Source organism: Musca autumnalis, unplaced genomic scaffold (assembly GCF_047663935.1).
Source record: "Musca autumnalis isolate F117 unplaced genomic scaffold, ASM4766393v1 scaffold_2, whole genome shotgun sequence".
NCBI classification, from domain to species: Eukaryota; Metazoa; Arthropoda; class Insecta; order Diptera; family Muscidae; genus Musca; species Musca autumnalis.
In genome coordinates, this window is record NW_027411755.1 from 117,959,748 (window position 1) to 117,985,061 (window position 25,314).

General features: G+C 37.3%; 1 protein-coding gene across 6 annotated transcripts in view; it reads left to right on the forward strand.

Moving 5' to 3' along the window:
* BicD (Microtubule-associated protein Bicaudal D) overlaps nucleotides 1-25,314 on the forward strand; it is a 90,129-nt gene that overhangs the window by 51,244 nt on the left and 13,571 nt on the right. For 2 of the 6 annotated variants that reach the window (XR_012410448.1, XM_073969048.1), the window contains exon 1: nucleotides 2,114-2,464. The exons of the other annotated variants lie outside the window; for them this stretch is intronic. Coding sequence is in view for 1 of the 2 variants with exons in the window: in XM_073969048.1 (XP_073825149.1) it covers nucleotides 2,426-2,464 (39 nt within the window). In the remaining variant the exon portion in view is untranslated. Of the gene's footprint in view, nucleotides 1-2,113; nucleotides 2,465-25,314 lie in introns of those variants that run through there. 6 annotated transcript variants of the gene reach the window in all.

The following is a 25,314-nucleotide window of genomic DNA, read 5'->3' on the forward strand; positions in this document are numbered from 1 at the left end:
TCATGGTCCTTTTGTGTATTTACCCGGTTTTTGTTCAGAAAAAGACTATATTTTGTTTTTTTTTTTTTATATTCGTTATTTATTGGTTGTTCGAATATAGAAAAACACAAAACATATTTTTTCTGAACCAAAACAGGGTAAATGTCAATAATGACCATGAAAACGCGACGAAATCGATTAATTGTCAATGAGAGTCGTACCTACAATTTTCTGAGCTACATTTTTGCAGAACATTTCGAATAACGTAATCTTGTACTTTTATAGTGGTTATTAAAATAAAGGACGAAAAGGACATTGAAGGAAGCGAGTTAGAAGGTCGAAATGCTCTACGAAAATAATCCTCATTCGATTTAAATGCAGACATGTCATCTCATAAATAAGCTAAAACAGCGGTTAACAAAGATATAACGCTAATTTCAGATGCATTACAGGGTCTTCAGCAGAAACTTCATCACGCCATAACGCGGAAGTTCGACTCACGGCGGATCTGTCCTTCGGGATGATTCTTAATATACTCACCAAGGGCTTTCATCCCCAAAAGGAATTATCTGTGCCCCATATTTTCACATTCATTTTCTGTCACGCTGTTATAGAGCAGCTTAACGGTCCCTTACATTGTAAGGTATTCCGAGCAATGTCTGAATTTGGTATCCCCGCAAAGCTCATTTGGCTTTGCAAGATGACATTAATTAATACCCGGTCTTCAGTTGAAATAGCAAAGAACCTCTCCGAACCGTTCAGTACCAGCGACGACCTCTCCGAACCGTTCAGTATCAGCGTGTGATCTCTTCAAACGCATTCACCAAAGAAAAGGCATATAAATTCGGGCCGCATTGCGGTACATGCAGAACTGGAAGGACTAGGCATCGATGCAGTAAACAAGTCTAAGACGAGATCGAAAAACATGTTATTCCAAATTGGAGACGTAAAGCAACAAATAGAGATGATTGGAACTTAGTTCGGTATAAAGGACAAATGTCCTGTAGAGCGCCAACTAAGTAAGTAGGTATACATAGAAGGTCTATTTTGGAAATGTAGATAAACATTGCGTTGAGAGTTTTTATTATCGGGACTTAATCTCACGATATTGTGTATGCAAGGCGGACATGATACTTTCTTCGACGGTTACATCTATTTCAACTGACACAGCTGTATAAATTAGAATTAGAAATAATTAAAAATAACATCAGTGTCCTCAGCCTTCAAATCCTTGGCACAATCGTTTTGTTTTTTTCTATATTTTTGATAATTCGATCTTTTTTCTAACGGTAATTTATTAGACTGACTTAGTTTGGTTAAATCATAAATTTTTGTTTTTATTTGAAATTGTAAGTGGGAATGTAGCTAACGCCAGTACCAAGTAGACTCCTAGAATTAATTAAAACCGCAACCCATTTTTATCCCACATCCAGGATCACTTCTCGTATAAGTAATTCATTTGTGATAATGAAATATTCGTCATACGTCAAGGTGTGCCTTAAGTATTAAATAACGAATGAAAATACATGAAAACCGTAATAAAGTTAACATTTGGCCCTAGCGCAAAACACCAGCACCTATGTATAATATTTCCATGAAATTGTAGTTGCACATGCACTGACACACACACACCCTCACCGCCACAATTTCATAATACACTTTGCACACGGAGCTGGTACTGCTGCAACTAGCGACTGAAAGTGCCAAAAGCTAAACGGAAATTTGGTTGTGCGACGTTATTCCGCCTTAGCTTAGCTAGTCCGCCGTCGTCGCCCATTGCACAATAAAATGTGTTTCTCATTCGATGATGTTGCTGTCGTTTTTGTAATTTTTTTTCTCCAGAATTAAGTGAAACACTTTTTGCCATTTCTATTTGTCGGGGCTGAGGCCAAGCTAACGAACGCAACAAAAATATGACAAAATACAGCAACGCAAAGCTGACAACTGCAGCAGCAAACCGCCCAACAAAACAAACATCACAGAGCAGAACAGCCATTAGGAAATGAGTGTCAAGAGGGAGATCATTTTATTTTAATTAAAAGTGCATATTTTTATATTTCTGTTATTGTTGTTGTAGTTGTTGTTGTTGTTCTTGTTGCGTATTTATTATTGTTGGCTGCCTTTTGTTGGTTTTGTTCTTCGTTTTGTGGATTGTTTGGTGGCAGTTTGTCGGTTTTAGTTGTTGCTTTGTGTAGTAGTTCTTGTTTTTATTTTGCGTTTTTTTCTTTCTTTTTTATGTTGTTGTCATTGTTGTCTCTAACATCAGCAATAAAGAGGCGTTGAAAAGATAAATAAATACCCATCCAGAAAAAAAAAATAATTGACAACTAAATAAAATATAACAGAAAATTGAAAAATGTACTTCCAGTGATTAGTGATTTTGATGACTTGTTTGGATTTGGTGGCCACCACACAACCCGTTGGGAAATATCCATAAATATTAACTATGAGTGAAAATACTGGGAGTAGAAAGCAGTGCGATGAGGTAGTATTGAAATTTTGAAGTAAAAATTATCATTTACGAAATGTGCAGTTGGACTTTTGGAAACAAAGAATGAATTCTCTCAGTTCGAGGATAAGAATATTCTTTTTATTTTTGTTGTGAAATTACTTGTCAGAAAGAGAACTATTGGAAAAATAAGAAAATACAGTACAATGCGGCTGTTTGCATGGAGTGGTATTGTGGTGATATGTTATCGGGACGAGTAGTGCTTTGATTGAGCAATTGGCTATCTGTTGTGATTTCAACTTACCGATGTCCAATTTCCGTGATGTGGCTGGTCGTACTTTATTTGCTACGTTGAATCGGGCACTTACCTTTGCTGCAACAAGGTGGTGATCCGAGTCTGTGTTTGCTTCCCGGAACAATTGTACATCCAACAAGCCCGATGAATGTTTTCTATCCACCACAACGTCATGAATTTGTTTTCTTATTTTTTGGTCTGGAGACAGCCAGGTGACCTTGGGAATGTCGAGATGCTTAAATCTGGTACTGCTAACTACCATACTTTTTACCACTGTGCAGTCTTATTTCCTGTATGACAGTAATATCGGCATTGTATTTTTAAAGTAAATAATTCCCATGTACATTTTCCAAATAACATAGTATATATGTAATATAATTGAAATATGTAATATTATTGAAATATGGCGTACATATTTTGGTCCTTTATCTTTCTTATGCTTAATATGTATTGCTAGAGGGGACTTCATATGCATTTTATGAATATGCTACTTCCTCGACTTATTTGCTTTGCATTCCTTTAGATTTGTTACATTCTTCACCCTCCCTGTTATTATTGCATTTTGTATTTGCATCTCAAAGGGAATCGTTTTAGACGAAGATTTTATTCTTGTCCCGTCGACGACAGTACACCTCCCTCTACCGATTAAATGGTACATCTGTCTTCTTTCGCTAGCTGGAGGCAGTATGATGGCATTAACATTTTTGTTTGAAAACATTGGGGAAACTTGTAATTATTGCATTGTGAAAGAGGGGAGAACAGTGAGGGAGTACGGGGAACAACGAAAACTAACAACAAATGTAAGTGGCTGACTGTTGAATACATCCATCTGCAGGCTAAAAAAGAAATAAAACACAAATGGAGAAGGAGGTTCGTACATATTGTTGTTGTTGCCGACTGGTTATTATTTTAATTACAATTTAAAACAATGTCGTAACTAATTGTTGTAACAATCAAAATCACAATTATAACCAACCATCCACACAATGAACAGCTGAGTGAGTGAATAATACCATATTTTAACTGCTTTAGGACAAGGTTTTTGCTCTAAGTCGGTAAGGGTTTCTTAAAGAGGCGTTATTTGTGATTTTTTAAAGATATTCTTGGAATAAACAATTTAATGATTAATAAATACTCCCTTGGAATAATTATTTTTTCTTGAAGGCTCATAGAAAGGGAAAGAAAATATTCTCTTTTAATTTGAAAAAACTCATCTTTTGTTTTATTTCCAATAAATTCCATTAAAATGTTAAACAAAAATGTTAAATAAACATCCTTACGCCACAAATCCTCCATGAGCTGCTGGAACTTAACTCAAATTTTAAACTGACAAATCAATCATTGTCCCCCTTTTCCGTTTTGTATGCCAACACCGTATGATGACTATATTATTGTGCCCATTTTTGTTTGTGGTGTTATTCCGTTTTTGGTAATGTACCATGGCCACAAAAGCATTGCAACTATTTTTTCGGCCACATTTTGTGTTAAATGTGTTACAATATTAGTTTTTTCTTTCAACACTGCATGACTGAGTTTCCAAAAACAATTTTATATGTATGTCTCTACTCAGTGTCCGAGTGAGGTTTCATGCCCGTGATGATGAAAATATTTTTATGCTACATTAAGATGGGTAGAATTCTGTGGTTTTCTAAGAAATATACATAAGTCGACTTATGTAAATTTTGAGTTATTGTTCTTTTTGAGAGCTTTGCATATTAATACTCTGCTTTTGAAAAAACACGTGCCGTTTTTGGAAAATCTACGTATGTAAGTGGAAGTGCAATCTGCAATTATGTCGCTAAAAGATAAAGAAGCGTGTGACACAGATAAGATTTTCTTTAAAATTTGTCAAATTAATTAATAATGAAAACACGTATCTCTTAACAAAATTATTCAACAATATATATGATATAGGCCGATACCTAACGGAGTGGCTAACATCGACGTTTATTGTCATCCCCAAAATTCTATATAAATATTCAGACTTCAGACTAATTAGTCTTATGAGCCATGTCCTAAAAATATTTCTTAGAATTATTCATACAAGAATATATCTCAAATGCGAAATTGTAAGGGGAACGTCTCAGCACGCAGAGAAAAAAATATCCCAGCAAAATTTGAGGGAAGGGGTTCTATGCGATGACGTGATTTCATGGCATATTTTGCATTGGTTCAAAGCAAGTCGTGAAAGATCCAATCTTTTCATTAGCATTTAAACCCATGCAAAGGAAGTCGTGAAAGATCCGATCTTTTCATCAGCATTTGAATCATTTGTACAGATCACTACAAACAAACAAGTCGATTTGTACATCCCTACAAGTAGCGACATCAAAACAAAAGAGTATACATTTCCAAAATTTTTGTTATAAAATTATAAAATTACAAATTAAATGTAGGTTCAGGAACTAGAAATTCTTAAAGGAGTGCTGTTGGAGTCCATGTCGAAATCGGAACTGGTGATAAGAAGATAATAGAAAATCTTTTGTAAGATGAAACAAAATCAGTGGCTGAGAGTGGACGAAGTAAACTCTGTTGCGGTGCAGCGGCGGTGATTAAATTGACATTTTGGGTGTAAACTTTATGCTGATAAATTAGTTCTAGTTATTTCATGAATTAGTTTGAATTAATAAAGAGTTTGGTTTATCATGAAAATCATATTTCAATACAGAATTTTCCATTTTCCAAACAAGACGTGAAAATGTCATGCCAAAGGGTTGGTGAAAATGACATGTCAAAGCATTGGTCAAAATGACATGCTTAGGATCCGACAATGAATGTCATCTTAAGATCCGAAAATGAATGTCATCTTATGGTGGTCACGCTCATATAAAATTCATGAGTGAAAATGCTAAAAAGATGACATGTCAGATCACTTGCACCCATGATTCAATAACATCAATATTTGAAGAGCAAAATATGTATTGTAAAGATATTGTTAGATTCCGCATGTAGTATTGTGCCTCCAACAATCGTTCTTTGTCAATTTCAACAATTGTTTTTGTCAAATCCAACAATAGTTTTTGTCAACTGGATAATATTATTCTCTGGTAAAAAAAACAACAATTTTGGTGAGTTCTTTTTTGTTTGAATATACACCAACAATGAGATTCTTGTTTTTACTTGTTTCTTCTTTTTTTATACCCTCAGCCTTTAGGCTAAAGAGGGTATTTACACTTTGATACGACCAAAAATGTGCCTCATCGAAATAATGGTTTTAGACCCCAAGTATGTTTGTACGATATCCGTTTCAGACAATTTTGAGTAGATCTAGCAATGTCCGTCCGTCTGTCTGTCTGTCCGTCTGTCTGTCTGTCTGGCTGGCTGGTGCGCACGATAACTCTCGAACGGATCAATCGATTCGATTCAAATTTTGGGTATCGAAATATTTTGTCCAGATTCGATTTAAGTTCGAAGATGGGCCATATAGGTCCACTCCTTCAGGTACCTCCCCCACAAATGTTCAAAAATTGTCGCAAAATTTGTGTGCACGATAACTCTTGTAGGGAATAACCGATTTGGTCCATACTTTGCACATCGTGTAATTCCTACCAAACTAAGATGAGGTTCCAATATGGACTCAATCGGTCCACTGCCTCGGGTAACTCCCACACAAAATTTCGGAAAAGTTCAGTTTAGGACCTGGTCTCGAATCGCTTTGATTTTTGTTTACACAAGTTGTGTTCGCTGTCCTCTATACGACGCTGTAAGTTTTATTAGGGGCAAGTCCATACTTCCTGAGAAATTAGCCTGAAAGTTACAAAAAACCCTATGACACCGTGTGTAGTGGTTGGAGCGCAAGATAACTCTCGAACGGATCTGCCGATTCGGTTCAAAATTTGGCTTTCGTAATAATTTGTCTACACTTAGTTCAAGTTCAAAGATGGATTATATCGGTCGACTCCTTCCGGTACCTCCCCCACAAAAGTTCGAAAATGTTCGGAAAATTTGTGCGTACGATAACGCTTGAAGGGAGTAACCGATTTGGTCCATACTTTGTACATTATGAAATTTCTACCAGACTTAGATGAGGTTCCAATATGGACTCAATCGGTAAACTCCTTCGAGTACCTCCCACACAAAATTTCGGAAAAGTTCAGTTTAGGGCCTGCTCTCGAATCGCCTTGGTTTTTGTTGTAGCATATTGTATTGACTGTCCCCTATACGAAGGTACAAGTTTCCTCAGGGGCAAGTCCATACTTCCTGAAAAAATAGCCTGAAAGTTGAAAAACAAACCATGTTTTTGGGTGGAAGCGCAAAATAATTCTCGAACGGAAATGCCCATTCCGGCCAAAATTTGGCCTTCGTAACATTGTTTCCAAACTTTCTTTAAGTTACTTACTTTAAGTAGATAAGCCATATCGGTCCACACCTTCAGGTACCTACCCCACAAAAGTTCAAAAATATTCGGAAAAATTGTGCGCACGATAACTCTTGATGGGAGTGACCGATTTGGTCCATACTTTACACATTATCATAATATCTACCAGATATAGATCAGGTTCGAATATAGACTATATTTGTGCACTCCGTCCCGTACCTCCCACACAAAATTTTGGATAAGTTCACTTTAAGACCTGCTATTGAATCACTTTAATTTTTGTTGAAGCAACTTACATTCGCTGCCTCAATTACGATGGTAAAAGTTGTTCCAGAGGCAAGTCAATACTTCTTGAGAAAACAGCCCGAAGGGTGTAAAAACCCCTATGGCACCCCCATGGTCTATGTCGGTCCATTCCTTTAATCAACATTTTTGTCGGTTCATACGACCAAAATTTTGAAACCCCCTAAATACATAAGTTTTTTGTGAACAAAGTGTTTTAATTTGCACAGGCTGAGGGTATATCTCTGTCGGCAAAGCTGACTGATACTTTTTTACTTGTTATTCTTCTTTTTGGTTTTGATGGTTGAGTTATACCGGCACAATCTGAAAAGTGTTTTTGTTATGGTTTTTATTTATTCCTTATGTTATGGTGGGTGCTTGGATGAGTGCATTGGAGTAGTTCTGTTTGTCTTTGTTATCAGTTAAAGCAGCAAAACTTGACCATGTATTGTGTTCATCAATACTCGCAATATTAATCGCAGGGTGACCCAAAAGACGAATTTCGGCCTTACTCTTCATTCGCTGTCAAAATCTTTTGCGCGAAATATCCAGAAATGGTAGAAGAAATGTTCGGAATGGGAATATGTTATTTATTTTTGATTAAAAATATGTTTTGACAACAAATGAAGATATATGTTGGTATTATTGTATCACCTTCTTTCTTGCACCATGATTATACGTGACTTCTACCGGACAGACGGGCAAGGCTAAATCGATTTCAAATTGTCTAAAACTAATTTCGTCCAAACATACTTGGGTTCTAAAACCATTATGTCGATAAAACCCATTTTCATCGTATCTTTTATTTCATTTAAATAATGAAATAGTCCACAAACCACTTTCAAGTGATTTTATACCCTCAGCCTTTAGGCCAGGGACGCGCTTCTTTGCAAAGACAGTATAGTGAGGGCTGTTTGTATTTGCTTCTCTCTCTCTCACTTACTGTGTAAGTGAATGAAAACAAACAATAAACATCATGTGGTTGTTGTTTTCTTCACTTATACATACACACATCCTAAAACATTGATGGAAATTCTTGGGCGACGCTGCTTTAGGCTAAAGAGGGTATACATATACATCCAAACTTTGCACATTGTATTATTCCTTCCAGATCGGGTTAGAAAATGGACTAAATCGGTATATTCCTTCGTGTACCTCCCACAAAAAATTTGGAAAACATACAGTTTAACAGCTCGTCTTGGATAGTTTTCAATTTTTTTTCAACAAATTCTTCTTGAGGGCCTCGTTACGACTGCGCAATTTTTTTCGGGCTCAAGTACATACTTCTATACTAATGACCCATAAGCTGCAAAAAAAACCTGCCGACACCAACTAAACTTAGTACTTAACCCACTTATAGCCGAAATTTTTTTTGCGAGAAAACTTAAGCATAAAAAAGTAACGTCAGCTTTCCTGTAATCGGGCCTTATTTTAAAAATGCCGAAAACTTTGAAGTGTTTTTGGTTTAGAAAATACTCTTACTACACTACAGTCCTAACCAATCCCTGAATTTATATGAATGTTACATTTATGATTAAATTTATACGGCAAATTTAAAATTTTCATCAATAGTCGATTTTTTAAATTACTTGTGTTTTAAGCCAAATACGTGGAAATGTATAGGCCAAATGAAACTTAATAAGCGTGGAATGACAGATAACAGATAATACGATAACAAAATTCAAAAACCCCCATAAAATGTGCCAAAATACCCGAGTTTTACGGGTTTATTTTTGCAACCTTTGTTGTGGCGTTTAAACGGCCAGCGGCTTTATGTGAGTTAAGGTAACCCTTGAATAGAGAACCCGATTTGGTCCAAACGTAGTACATCGTATTATTTCTTAAAGACTGGGATTATATCCGAATATTAACTATTCAACTCTTTCGGGTACCTCGCACACAATGTTTGCCATTTAAGGACATGTCTCGAATTATCAGGCATGTCACAGATTCCGATCGGAATGGTTTCAATTCCGTAATTTCATTTCGATCGTTTTTGTTTTAGCTTCTACAGATTTCGATCGATTTGGCGAATTCCGAAAATCGTATTTTTTAGTATTAATAAGGCAACATTAGAGGAAACAAAACAAAAACATATGATTAGAAAACACTGTAGAAGTGGGAATTCTGAAGATATTGTGTTTAAAGAAAGCTTTTTTGTGCAAAAAGAATGTTAGTTTTTATTGGATTTTCAGTTTTACTGTAATTGAGGCGCAATAAATCGACATAACATTGAAAAATACCGTGTCTGAGTTCTTTCTTATTTTTTATACTTGCTTTATGTTATCATTCGTAATGCCAGATTGTTTAGTTTTTAGAAACGATAAATCTTTGTTCGAAGAAAAACGTGATTTTCACGAAAAAAATTATGTGGCAACACTTTGTTAATAATTGGTTTTGTTGATCGAGAAATAATGGAAATTTGCGAATTTTTTCAATAAAATAATACAAAAAAATTTGAAATTAAATGTGATTTTGTTAATAAAACAATGTTTTTATTATTTTTAAGTGATTTTAGAGTGTTTTAAAGTGAAATGTTACCAAAAAAAATACAATTCGACTTGATAAACCAAAAGTGGTTTCATTCCGAAACAATTTTTCGTTTTTCGGTTTCTGAAGAAGCTAAATATGGAATCAATTCCACTTTCGATCGGAATTGGTTTCTGTGACATGCCTGTATTTTAAAATTTATGGCAAAATGTTGTGTATGCGGCCCTGGTCATATAGACGTCAGAACTATTGTGTTCTTCTTTTCTTTAGGTCCGAGGCTGAATTAAATCTCTGCCGGCACAGCTGATTGATACTTTCTTACATGTCAATTAATTGAATTATTAGAGCTATCATGGCCTAAGGAGTTTGTAATGAAAAAGTGATATCTAGCGAAGATCCATAAATCGCTGCGTTATGCTGAGAGCTTTAAGCACCGGTAAAAAATTGCTAACCATCTTACCGCCATGGCATTTCAATGGTGGCTATTTTAATTGTTAAACAAAATGCATAAAATGAATATATGTTTTTAATTTTTCCCCCCAATGACCCACTTTAGTGTATAGAGTACCCCCAACGCCACGCGTGTGGCAGTGTGTGTTGTTGTGTTGAAACAAAAACAAATATGTTGGAATATCTAAAAGTACATAAAAAGCAAAGTGTGTTTTAGTGCAATATTTTGCCACTTGAAAAATGTACTACAGAAACAACAACAACTGTGAGCACAACATTCACCCAAAAAATCTGCAGAAAACAAAAAAAGCAAAAACACAAATGAAATGAGCCAATAAAGCAAGCCACAAACTACATGTTATCCGTTGGGGTATTACACCAGGAAAAAAAGAAAGCAGTGGCAAAAGAACAAGAATAGCAGGGGAAAATTATGTTGAAAACATGACCATTTCTTTATACAGCCAGCCAATACACTGACTGACATTTGTCCGTACGTCTTTTTACATGTCCCCAGTATTTTTATATGTAATACTAGGTACAAGAAATCTTCTCCTCGCCTTTCTTCTCCCCTTTCTTTTTACGTTGAGTGAAATGGTGTTTTTTATTTGGATAATTCATGCAATTTAATTATGTATATCATGTGGAATTTATTCTTATAACCTTTTAGGTGGTTTCTTTTGTGTGACAATAATTAAGGTGGGTTTTTGAAATTCGCATTGTTTTTGCTTTAATTGCCGTTTTTGACCGTTTTGCTATTCACATATGTTAGAAGTTTTACTTAATAGTCCAATTTTAGAATAAAATTTCTTGGAAAACTCTTTACAAAAAGTCTTTATTTTCATAAAAAATGTGCCGTTGAGAACTTAATATTTTTTTCTATATTTATATTCAGGGAAATCATGAATATTTCCCTCGGAATTTTCCGCACGGAAAATAATTTTAAGAAGTGAAATTCTTTTAAAGTCGTTATTTTAAAACTTTGAGAACTACTAGAGTCACTTAATTATGGAATATTCTTAAATATTCGAATCGTCCTCTCTGAGGCTTAAATATTCGAATCGTCCTCTCTGAGGACAATTATTAAAGTCTTCTTTTTTGAACCAATCAAATATTTTATTGATTGCGATAATTTCGTTATTGTTCTCTCCTGCTTTGATTACAAACAACACTAATTAATATTCCACAGCGAAGCATTCTTCATATTCTTCTGTTTTTTACTATTCCTATTCACAAACCCAATCTTTTACAGCATGACACCAATCCACCTACCTTTTTTCACCGTGTTCTTTTCATAATCCAATAAATTATAATAGTTGACGGTGTAACACAATAAGCGAACGGTAGTAACCTTTTAGAAAAAGGTAAAGGATGCCAAGCAGGAAACAGTAAGAACATAAAAACAGCATTTAACCAGAATTGAAATGAACTGGCAAAATCCGTTCGTGTACCGTTTTCTAGTTCCTTGTTTTTTGCCGTTAGTTATGGTTGCCAAATTTTAAATTATTGTCATTCGGACGGTTTGGAAAGGACATAAAAAGTATATCTGTAATCGAATAAATTAGAAACAGAAAAGTGCCTCCAGCAAAAAGTTCTCAACATAATCAAAAAGTCCTTATAACGGCATAAAGTCAGATGCAGACGTGTTCGCGGATAAATTGTAAACTTTATTTTGTTTTAAAAATAATTTGGATTTTTTGCAAGTGAAAAAGGAAAGCCGAAGATTCGAACTCGCTGTTGGTAGCAGCTCATCAGACATATCAGCTGTGGAGTGGCTTCTTTCTCTGTCATCGAACTTTTCATTTAGTTTAGTTCTCGCCGTACGCATTGCAACAGTAATGTTTTCGTAAACCACCTATTATGTCACAGGCTATGCCCCCTATATCTCTGTATTTACATTCTATTTTTCTCGAAGGGACATATGAAGACTTTTTCGCAGCAATGTTGAATTCCCATTATATTTAACAAGTAATATGAGACCAGAGATCTCCAAAATATACACATTTGTACAATTGGGGTAGTGCCAGGTCCCAAAAGTCTAAAGAATGGCGCAATGGCTGGATTCACTATAGAAAATGGATGCTAGCTAAGCGTTTGCCATTGCATGTTTGGTCCTGGATATTTCCATCATTTGCAAATGCAACGAATAGTATGAATACGTACCACAACACCTCTTTCATCCCTCTCTGAGCTCTTGAGTTTTCACTGATCAGCCATTCTAGTTAGGAATATTGTGCATACATGTCCATGACATTCAATAATGGTACAGTTAAAAGAAATCAAAATAAAATGGTAAAATAGGCACATTTTTCCAAAATTCCAACGAATCGTACAATGAAAAATCATACGAATGGTATGAATACCTACCACGACAGCTCTCTGATTTCATGGTTTTCCACTGATCAGTCATCACAGTTATGGCAATATCACACCATATGCTTTTTCATATGTATGTTGTCACTTTCGGTATACTAATATGCAGACCAGCTGATGCCATATAGCCATTAGGAATAATGGATATGTAGTAACTTAGACCTCAATGGCATTCCGTAATAGTAAGATTTGTCAAAGTAATATGAGACCAGAGCTCTGCACGTTTGGAAAAATTGGCACAATTACATGGCATTACTTGCCTTCAATGGTTCCATAAGCAATAGCAACACTAAAAACATTCATTGCATTTGTGAGGAATTAACATTACACATGTAATACATTTGTTTTTCTTAGTGAGCAGAGCAATTTTATAGTTTTTATTCATATCATTCATTGTATTAGGGAATGAAGGAAATACCTACCATGTGACAAGCAACAACAGGCACTATACTGTTTAAAACAAAAATGTCTGTGTCATTTTTGACCATTTATGCAGATCTCTGGTCGAGGTTCATAGCACGCACATTTTATTATATAACTTTTCCTTCTGCTGTTTTCTATTATTTTTCGAAAAGATTTTTTTCTGGTTATCTTCAAATAAAAAGTAATCAGTAAATAAATTGGAGGATGTTTTTTTTTATTTTTAAGAAGAAACACACATGGCCTGTTCCCGTACTTTATAAAGTGGTAAAAGTCGTAAACGATTTTCATATAAATTTTGTGTACGGGAACGCAAAATCTGTAAAAGTGGTAAAAATTGTAAAAACTTTTTAGTTCTGGAACAGAGCTACATTAAAATCCTTGAAATGTGATTGTTTTGCCTTATAAAATAATATTTACCATTATGCGACCCATAGACTGTGGGCATGCAGGACAACATTTGTAATAGTATTAGGAAATGTTGAAGTTTTTGTCAATGTCTGTGAGAGTATTTTTAAAAGGATTGAAATCAAAATGGTCTAGATTTTGTAAAGGAAACCCCTTAAATCCGATAAATTTTGTTAATGTTCCAAGACATCAACGAACAGTTTTTGAAAAAAATAAATATTGTTTGTTTGTTTTATGTGCGTGAAGATAAAATCGATTTTGACTAGCGGAGACAAAATCCACATTGTATAACAGTATAACAGTTGTATAGCAGATTCGTACGAAGGTAAAAACGATTTTGAAAAACGATTTTCAAGAATATATGTATGTTTTAGAATATTGCTCGGTATATACAAAAAGATGAATGCATGCATAGCAGTAAGTATTTCATTGTGGAAATTTTGAGAAAATCGGAAATTTTTGAAAAAAAAAAAAATATTATTACACAAGAAAGTTAAACAAATCGACCGATGATGAAAAGCCTCCATATATGGGATGGACCTATTGAGGGGCCTCCTAGGCGAAATCTGTGGGGGGTAGGAATATTTGGCGTATGCAGCTATTTAGAGCATTAGGTTGGCTACCAGAAAGTGCTGATAACTAATCATTTGATTGTAGAAAGTTAAACAAAATCGACCGATTATGAAAGTCCTTCATATATGGGATGGACCCATTGAGGGGCCTCCTAGGCGAAATCTGTGGGGGGTAGGAATATTTGGCGTATGCAGCTATTTAGAGGATTGGGTCGGCTACTAGAAAGTGCTGATAGCTAATCATTTGATTGTAGAAAGTTAAACAAAATCGACCGATTATGAAAGTCCTTCATATATGGGATGGACCCATTGAGGGGCCTCCTAGGCGAAATCTGTGGGGGGTAGGAATATTTGGCGTATGCAGCTATTTAGAGCATTAGGTTGGCTACTAGAAAGTGCTGATAGCTAATCATTTGATTGTAGAAAGTTAAACAAAATCGACCAATTATGAAAGTCCTTCATATATGGGATGGACCCATTGAGGGGCCTCCTAGGCGAAATCTGTGGGGGGTAGGAATATTTGGCGTATGCAGCTATTTAGACGATTGGGTCGGCTACTAGAAAGTGCTGATAACTAATCATTTGATTGTAGAAAGTTAAACAAAATCGACCGATTACGAAATGCCTTCATATATGGGATGGACCCATTGAGGGGCCTCCTAGGCGAAATCTGTGGGGGGTAGGAATATTTGGCGTATGCAGCTATTTAGAGGATTGGGTCGGCTACTAGAAAGTGCTGATAGCTAATCATTTGATTGTAGAAAGTTAAACAAAATCGACCGATTATGAAAGTCCTTCATATATGGGATGGACCCATTGAGGGGCCTCCTAGGCGAAATCTGTGGGGGGTAGGAATATTTGGCGTATGCAGCTATTTAGAGCATTAGGTTGGCTACCAGAAAGTGCTGATAACTAATCATTTGATTGTAGAAAGTTAAACAAAATCGACCGATTATGAAATGCCTTCATATATGGGATGGACCCATTGAGGGGCCTCCTAGGTGAAATCTGTGGGGGGTAGGAATATTTGGCGTATGCAGCTATTTAGAGGATTGGGTCGGCTACTAGAAAGTGCTGATAACTAATCATTTGATTGTAGAAAGTTAAACAAAATCGACCGATTACGAAATGCCTTCATATATGGGATGGACCCATTGAGGGGCCTCCTAGGCGAAATCTGTGGGGGGTAGGAGTATTTGGCGTATGCAGCTATTTAGAGCATTAGGTTGGCTACCAGAAAGTGCTGATAGCTAATCATTTGATTGTAGAAAGTTAAACAAAATCGACCGATTATGAAAGTCCTTCATATATGGGATGGACCCACTGAGGGGCCTCCTAGGCGAAATCTGTGGGGGGGTAGGAGTATTTGGCGTATGCAGCTATTTAGAGCATTAGGTTGGCTACCAGAAAGTGCTGATAACTAATCATTTGATTGTAGAAAGTTAAACAAAATCGACCGATTACGAAATGCCTTCATATATGGGATGGACCCATTGAGGGGCCTCCTAGGCGAAATCTGTGGGGGGTAGGAATATTTGGCGTATGCAGCTATTTAGAGGATTGGGTCGGCTACTAGAATGTGCTGATAGCTAATCATTTGATTGTAGAAAGTTAAACAAAATCGACCGATTTTGAAAGTCCTTCATATATGGGATGGACCCATTGAGGGGCCTCCTAGGCGAAATCTGTGGGGGGGTAGGAATATTTGGCGTATGCAGCTATTTAGAGGATTGGGTCGGCTACTAGAAAGTGCTGATAACTAATCATTTGATTGTAGAAAGTTAAACAAAATCGACCGATTATGAAAGTCCTTCATATATGGGAAGGACCCATTGAGGGGCCTCCTAGGCGAAATCTGTGGGGGGTAGGAATATTTGGCGTATGCAGCTATTTAGAGCATTAGGTTGGCTACCAGAAAGTGCTGATAACTAATCATTTGATTGTAGAAAGTTAAACAAAATCGACCAATTACGAAATGCCTTCATATATGGGATGGACCCATTGAGGGGCCTCCTAGGCGAAATCTGTGGGGGGTAGGAATATTTGGCGTATGCAGCTATTTAGAGCATTAGGTTGGCTACCAGAAAGTGCTGATAACTAATCATTTGATTGTAGAAAGTTAAACAAAATCGACCGATTACGAAATGCCTTCATATATGGGATGGACCCATTGAGGGGCCTCCTAGGCGAAATCTGTGGGGGGTAGGAATATTTGGCGTATGCAGCTATTTAGAGGATTGGGTCGGCTACTAGAATGTGCTGATAGCTAATCATTTGATTGTAGAAAGTTAAACAAAATCGACCGATTATGAAAGTCCTTCATATATGGGATGGACCCATTGAGGGGCCTCCTAGGCGAAATCTGTGGGGGGTAGGAATATTTGGCGTATGTAGCTATTTAGAGCATTAGGTTGGCTACCAGAAAGTGCTGATAACTAATCATTTGATTGTAGAAAGTTAAACAAAATCGACCGATTACGAAATGCCTTCATATATGGGATGGACCCATTGAGGGGCCTCCTAGGCGAAATCTGTGGGGGGTAGGAATATTTGGCGTATGCAGCTATTTAGAGGATTGGGTCGGCTACTAGAAAGTGCTGACAACTAATCATTTGATTGTAGAAAGTTAAACAAAATCGACCGATTATGAAAGTCCTTCATATATGGGATGGACCCATTGAGGGGCCTCCTAGGCGAAATCTGTGGGGGGTAGGAATATTTGGCGTATGCAGCTATTTAGAGGATTGGGTCGGCTACTAGAAAGTGCTGATAGCTAATCATTTGATTGTAGAAAGTTAAACAAAATCGACCGATTATGAAAGTCCTTCATATATGGGATGGACCCATTGAGGGGCCTCCTAGGCGAAATCTGTGGGGGGTAGGAATATTTGGCGTATGCAGCTATTTAGAGGATTGGGTCGGCTACTAGAAAGTGCTGATAGCTAATCATTTGATTGTAGAAAGTTAAACAAAATCGACCGATTATGAAAGTTCTTCATATATGGGATGGACCCATTGAGGGGCCTCCTAGGCGAAATCTGTGGGGGTAGGAATATTTGGCGTATGCAGCTATTTAGAGCATTAGGTTGGCTACCAGAAAGTGCTGATAACTAATCATTTGATTGTAGAAAGTTAAACAAAATCGACCGATTATGAAAGTTCTTCATATATGGGATGGACCCATTGAGGGGCCTCCTAGGCGAAATCTGTGGGGGGTAGGAATATTTGGCGTATGCAGCTATTTAGAGCATTAGGTTGGCTACCAGAAAGTGCTGATAGCTAATCATTTGATTGTAGAAAGTTAAACAAAATCGACCGATTATGAAAGTCCTTCATATATGGGATGGACCCATTGAGGGGCCTCCTAGGCGAAATCTGTGGGGGGTAGGAATATTTGGCGTATGCAGCTATTTAGAGGATTGGGTCGGCTACTAGAAAGTGCTGACAACTAATCATTTGATTGTAGAAAGTTAAACAAAATCGACCGATTATGAAAGTCCTTCATATATGGGATGGACCCATTGAGGGGCCTCCTAGGCGAAATCTGTGGGGGGTAGGAATATTTGGCGTATGCAGCTATTTAGAGGATTGGGTCGGCTACTAGAAAGTGCTGATAGCTAATCATTTGATTGTAGAAAGTTAAACAAAATCGACCGATTATGAAAGTCCTTCATATATGGGATGGACCCATTGAGGGGCCTCCTAGGCCCACAGATTTCGCCTAGGAGGCCCCTCAATGGGTCCATCCCATATATGAAGGACTTTCATAATCGGTCGATTTTGTTTAACTTTCTACAATCAAATGATTAGTTATCAGCACTTTCTGGTAGCCAACCTAATGCTCTAAATAGCTGCATACGCCAAATATTCCTACCCCCCACAGATTTCGCCTAGGAGGCCCCTCAATGGGTCCATCCCATATATGAAGGACTTTCATAATCGGTCGATTTTGTTTAACTTTCTACAATCAAATGATTAGCTATCAGCACTTTCTAGTAGCCGACCCAATCCTCTAAATAGCTGCATACGCCAAATATTCCTACCCCCCACAGATTTCGCCTAGGAGGCCCCTCAATGGGTCCATCCCATATATGAAGGCATTTGGTAATCGGTCGATTTTGTTTAACTTTCTACAATCAAATGATTAGTTATCAGCACTTTCTGGTAGCCAACCTAATGCTCTAAATAGCTGCATACGCCAAATATTCCTACCCCCCACAGATTTCGCCTAGGAGGCCCCTCAATGGGTCCATCCCATATATGAAGGACTTTCATAATTGGTCGATTTTGTTTAACTTTCTACAATCAAATGATTAGCTATCAGCACTTTCTAGTAGCCGACCCAATCGTCTAAATAGCTGCATACGCCAAATATTCCTACCCCCCACAGATTTCGCCTAGGAGGCCCCTCAATGGGTCCATCCCATATATGAAGGACTTTCATAATCGGTCGATTTTGTTTAACTTTCTACAATCAAATGATTAGCTATCAGCACTTTCTAGTAGCCGACCCAATCCTCTAAATAGCTGCATACGCCAAATATTCCTACCCCCCACAGATTTCGCCTAGGAGGCCCCTCAATGGGTCCATCCCATATATGAAGGCATTTGGTAATCGGTCGATTTTGTTTAACTTTCTACAATCAAATGATTAGTTATCAGCACTTTCTGGTAGCCAACCTAATGCTCTAAATAGCTGCATACGCCAAATATTCCTACCCCCCACAGATTTCGCCTAGGAGGCCCCTCAATGGGTCCATCCCATATATGAAGGACTTTCATAATTGGTCGATTTTGTTTAACTTTCTACAATCAAATGATTAGCTATCAGAACTTTCTAGTAGCCGACCCAATCGTCTAAATAGCTGCATACGCCAAATATTCCTACCCCCCACAGATTTCGCCTAGGAGGCCCCTCAATGGGTCCATCCCATATATGAAGGACTTTCATAATCGGTCGATTTTGTTTAACTTTCTACAATCAAATGATTAGCTATCAGCATTTTCTAGTAGCCAACCCAATCCTCTAAATAGCTGCATACGCCAAATATTCCTACCCCCCACAGATTTCGCCTAGGAGGCCCCTCAATGGGTCCATCCCATATATGAAGGACTTTCATAATCGGTCGATTTTGTTTAACTTTCTACAATCAAATGATTAGCTATCAGCACTTTCTAGTAGCCGACCCAATCCTCTAAATAGCTGCATACGCCAAATATTCCTACCCCCCACAGATTTCGCCTAGGAGGCCCCTCAATGGGTCCATCCCATATATGTAGGCATTTCGTAATCGGTCGATTTTGTTTAACTTTCTACAATCAAATGATTAGTTATCAGCACTTTCTAGTAGCCGACCCAATCGTCTAAATAGCTGCATACGCCAAATATTCCTACCCCCCACAGATTTCGCCTAGGAGGCCCCTCAATGGGTCCATCCCATATATGAAGGACTTTCATAATTGGTCGATTTTGTTTAACTTTCTACAATCAAATGATTAGCTATCAGCACTTTCTAGTAGCCGACCCAATCCTCTAAATAGCTGCATACGCCAAATATTCCTACCCCCCACAGATTTCGCCTAGGAGGCCCCTCAATGGGTCCATCCCATATATGAAGGACTTTCATAATCGGTCGATTTTGTTTAACTTTCTACAATCAAATGATTAGCTATCAGCACTTTCTAGTAGCCCACCCAATCCTCTAAATAGCTGCATACGCCAAATATTCCTACCCCCCACAGATTTCGCCTAGGAGGTCCCTCAATGGGTCCATCCCATATATGAAGGACTTTCATAATCGGTCGATTTTGTTTAACTTTCTACAATCAAATGATTAGCTATCAGCACTTTCTAGTAGCCGACCCAATCCTCTAAATAGCTGCATACGCCAAATATTCCTACCCCCCACAGATTTCGCCTAGGAGGCCCCTCAATGGGTCCATCCCATATATGAAGGCATTTCGTAATCGGTCGATTTTGTTTAACTTTCTACAATCAAATGATTAGTTATCAGCACTTTCTGGTAGCCAACCTAATGCTCTAAATAGCTGCATACGCCAAATATTCCTACCCCCCACAGATTTCGCCTAGGAGGCCCCTCAATGGGTCCATCCCATATATGAAGGCATTTCATAATCGGTCGATTTTGTTTAACTTTCTACAATCAAATGATTAGTTATCAGCACTTTCTGGTAGCCAACCTAATGCTCTAAATAGCTGCATACGCCAAATATTCCTACCCCCCACAGATTTCGCCTAGGAGGCCCCTCAATGGGTCCATCCCATATATGAAGGACTTTCATAATCGGTCGATTTTGTTTAACTTTCTACAATCAAATGATTAGTTATCAGCACTTTCTGGTAGCCAACCTAATGCTCTAAATAGCTGCATACGCCAAATATTCCTACCCCCCACAGATTTCGCCTAGGAGGCCCCTCAATAGGTCCATCCCATATATGGAGGCTTTTCATCATCGGTCGATTTGTTTAACTTTCTTGTGTAATAATATTTTTTTTTTTTCAAAAATTTCCGATTTTCTCAAAATTTCCACAATGAAGTACTTAGTGCTATGCATGCATTCATCTTTTTTTATATACCGAGCAATATTCTAAAACATACATATATTCTTGAAAATCGTTTTTCAAAATCGTTTTTACCTTCGTACGAATCTGCTATACAACTGTTATACTGTTATACCACCACCAATGTGGTTTTTGTCTCCGCTAGTCAAAATCGATTTTATCTTCACGCACATGTTTGTTTTTAGGAGGAAAATTTATCATTTTCGGAATATGGATTGAAGGAATGCCACACACTAATTCCTATCACACACGTACACAAGGGGTTCATCGGCAGCAGCAGTTTATATTTGTTATTCGAACCCCTTCGGAAATAAACAAAATTCATCGGATTGAAAGGGTTTCATTTTCAAAATCAAAAATGTTTTGATTTTTATCCTGCTTAAATTAAAAACTCACACATCCATTGACAAATACTTCAAAATTTAGTAATTTACTTATACTAGGTATTACAAATGCTGTCCTGCATGCCAACAGTGTATGGCCCTCATCCCTGCCAGCATTTGGAACTTCCAAATTGGAAGTGAGTTTCTCACTCCCTCGCCTAAGAGGTCACTCCGGAGACACGCCAAGGAAGATCGTTGGTAAATTACACAAACAATTTCTATAGCCTTATTATGATTACCTTTTATCGCGCATGCCGACACTATGGAGTGACTTCCAATGCGATTGTTTACATTTATTTAATAATTCAACACATTTGAACAAATATATAACATTTTTCTATCTGATGATTAATGAGACGGTGGTGCAGTGGTAAGCATACTCGCTTTGCACTCTGAAGGTCCGGGTTCGCTTCCCAAGTCAGGCAACAAAACAAAATCACATTTTTAAAATGACAAAATTATTGTAGGCGGAAATTCCAAAGAATAAATTCTCTAAAGGAGCGTTCATAAAAAAATAAAAATAAAAAAATACAAATAAAAATAAAAGAAAACCTTAAATATATAATTAAATAGAAAAAAATAAAACATATATTTTTTTAATTCCAAGAACTATCGCGGAAATGATCTTCAAGAAGTGTCACTGGGCGTGGTTCGTTTCTTCACAATTGAGGTCACTTCAGTGTGACTTCCGGGACTATCGCCGCGACTAAGTCGCTTCCGCTATAGTTTTTGCTTGCAGGGATTATTCTTTTCTATAATCATTTTAAAATTTTGAGTAAATAAGGATGACTTCCTTTAAAAAAACCATAACAATTTGGCAAAAGCCTTGGAAAGTCATGGCAACTCTATCTTTAACTATGCATTTCACAAAAGAACTTTGACGACGACAACAACGACATCGAGAAACAACGGAAAAAAGAAACGAAACAAAACAGCGAAGGATTCAACAAAAAACATAGAAATCTAAACGCATTTATTGTTGTTATCATTCCAACAGCAAGTTTGCAATTAACCCAGGAGCAGCAACCAATCTACCTTTGCTGTTTGTTAAGTTTCCTGATTGGGTGGATTGGGAAACACCCAAAATATTCACTTGGTATGAGAGGGAAATTCCCCAAGTGACTATAACCGTGGCACAACATAGTCATACAAACAGTTATTACCGGCACCTGTGTAAAAGATTGCAAGTAGCGGGTAGTGCGTCGGAGGGTGGGGGTGTGGGTAGTGGAGAAAATGTATGAATTGTGGTCCTGGTTGTTCTCCACTAACTGACAGAGTTCATTTTTTATGTATGCAAATTGCAGCCAAGCTGTGTTACAGATCTCCTTTCTGGGTGTGTGCGTGTATGTAGGTGTGTTTGAGACGTTATGCGCTCTGTTTTATGAATGTATTCGTCGTCGAAATACATGGTGGTGGTACAAGGATTGTGGTGGCGTTTTAATGTTGAAATCAACGCTTGTCCTTGTATTTTAATAACACAATGAAACAACAACAAATAACATAAAACCGAGGCAATTTGCTGGGGAATTTAATATTTAAAGTATAACGAAGGAAGGATTCCTTTGCTTTTGATTAAAGATTTGGAGGTGTGTCTCGGTATTTATTTTACGACTTGTTGGATTTAAATATGAATAGGACACATTTTCCAAAATTAAATGGAATAATCCAAAATTGAAAGACTCATAAAACAAATTGTAAATATGCCTACATGAAGTTCTAAAATCATTGGGATCCTTATAAATCACAGTGTCAGTTAATTTGCAAAGGTCAAGTCTGCAGAAGGCGCATTATATGAGGTAGTTGGACACATTGAGAAAAACACAATCAAAAATTCATACAAAAAAGCAAGTTCCCTAGGAAATTAAGTAACAGAGACACACCGCAGAGAATGAAAATCTTGTGCATATTGAACAGCTCAGACCCAAGTTTCGGCCTTATGCTGATGATGTTGTAGTTATGATAATTGATAAATTTGTTCCAACTTTGTCCGACTTGATGTAGGGTTTTTTAGTAAAACTGTAAGCCTGGGTCCTTAACAATAGTCTTAGGGTAAACCTTAAGAAGCACAAACGCCTCTCTTTGATAGAAAAGGGACTGACGAAGTTTCTAAAGATAACCGACACTCAATTTGACGTTTGCCTCTCTCTAGAGCCTAGACGGTCTGTATTTACATACACTGATCCAAGATAAAGGAATGTACTGGCGCCGGTGCCTAAAGAACCTCAAAATCGGCCTTCAAGTCATGAGCCTTAAACTCGAGACCTTTTAATTTTTTCCTGAATATGTCTGTGTGACATTCGAAACTTCGTTAATCAATCTACCAACCGATTAGTCTGTTTAGCCAAAGATCTCGCAATGTGAAATCCGCTGCCTACTTTCTCTTCGATAATATAAAAATGAAAATAAAGGTATCGTTACTGGTTACTGAATGGTTACACCCAGAGAAAAAATGACAACATCCGTGTATGAAATGACCACATCCGTGTATGAAAGTGTATCAACCACGTTTGGTGTCAAAATGAGCACGCCGTTGTCATTTTGACACCGAGATTTTGGCAACGGTTTCAACAACAGACGTGCATGAAATGAGCACATACGTGGTCATTTCGAGCACGCCCCGTTGTCAGATCGTCAACGCTTCGTTGTCAGATCGTCAACGCTTCGTTGTCAGATTGTCAACGCTCCGTTGTCAGATTGTCAACGCCCCGTTGTCAGATTGAAACCAATGGTGGTCATTTTTTGATATCCATTCCTTTCCCATTTTATACCCTTAGTAGAAGAAATGAAATTTTTTGAAAAGTATTTTATTCAACGAAACCAATTACATAAATTCAATATAAATACATATTTGATTTGACAAAACAATTCGAATTGCATATCTTCAATAATAATATTAATTATATCATCTCTTTGCTCGTCACTTAATTTCTTATTAGCACTACTACATTCAAGCGCTAGTTTCTCCTTCGAGGTATGTGTTAACAATTCCTTTAGGTCCTATATTAAATAAAAAACTACATTAACTATGCTTACACAAATATTACTCTTACTTTACCTCTGACAGAATTCCTTTGGCTTTTGAGCAGTTCGAACCTGTAGTGTCGGGAGTACCGGGAGTACCAGGAGTACTTGCAGGTGTCTCGTTGCGTTTCCACCATTCACCTATTTTAGATGGAACTGACATAGTTTCAATCCCGAGCTATTGTTATGACAATATTAATACTGAGTTCAACACTGTAATACAAATAATACGTACCTCTCGTTTTTTCCAAGCAAAGAGCTTTTCTCCGAATTCAACACGCAGTCCCAATGGTGGCACTGCTTCCTTTAAATCTTCTTTTTTCAAGTACTGCAAACTGCGAAATGTTACATGTGATGCTAAAAGAACAAAAAAGAAAATTCTTTGTTAATTACACTGATTAACTGAAAACTTCATTTTTATTTACTTACCTTTTAGGTGTTCAAAAAGCGACTCCATATTTATTCCTTTTAAGAACTCCCTTAACATATAGTCGTCCTCATTGTATTCCGCATCTTGACTGCTGCAATGGCTTGTATCGCGAATCACAACAATATTGCCATCGATTTTTAGCAACTCACCAATGATATTTTGAGGCTCTTGCGAATTAATTTCTTGAATATTATTCATTTTCAATAAATTTTTTGCACAATGCGTCCTTTCTCTTTCAATAACACGAAAAAAATGGTAAATATGCAGCCGATTGCACACGATTAAAAAAATGACAACGGTGGTGCATGATTCATAGACGTCGGTGTACAAAGTAACAACGGTGGTGCATGATTTATGCAGGTGGTGGTGCATAATTCATACACGTCCGGTGTAAAATTGACAACGACCGTGTATGAATCATGCACCACCGTTGTCATTTTTTACTCGTGTGTAATCGGCTGCAATTACCAATATTAAAAACGCAACGTTGTCATTTTGAGAACATCGGTGGACAAATTAAGCTCGGCCGTTGTTGGTACCGAAAGTTGACCACGTCTCGGTGTCAATATGAGCACGTTCGTGTACAATTCACCAACAGCCGTTGTTGATAAAAATAACAACGGGTCGTTGCGAAAATGACAACATACGTGCTTGATTTCGCAACGGGGGTTTTCCCTCAGTGTAGGTCTCCAACTTTTATTTGATATGACAGTGGTGTTGCTGGCTATATATGGAGAATGGATGGGCACGATCGGAAATTAACTTTGCTGGTGCTACTTCTCGAGGACAAAATGGAGACGACTGTTTATAAGAATCGAAACATATTTCTTACCTCCTCCTTCAATCATAGGTTAGGTTGTTGTT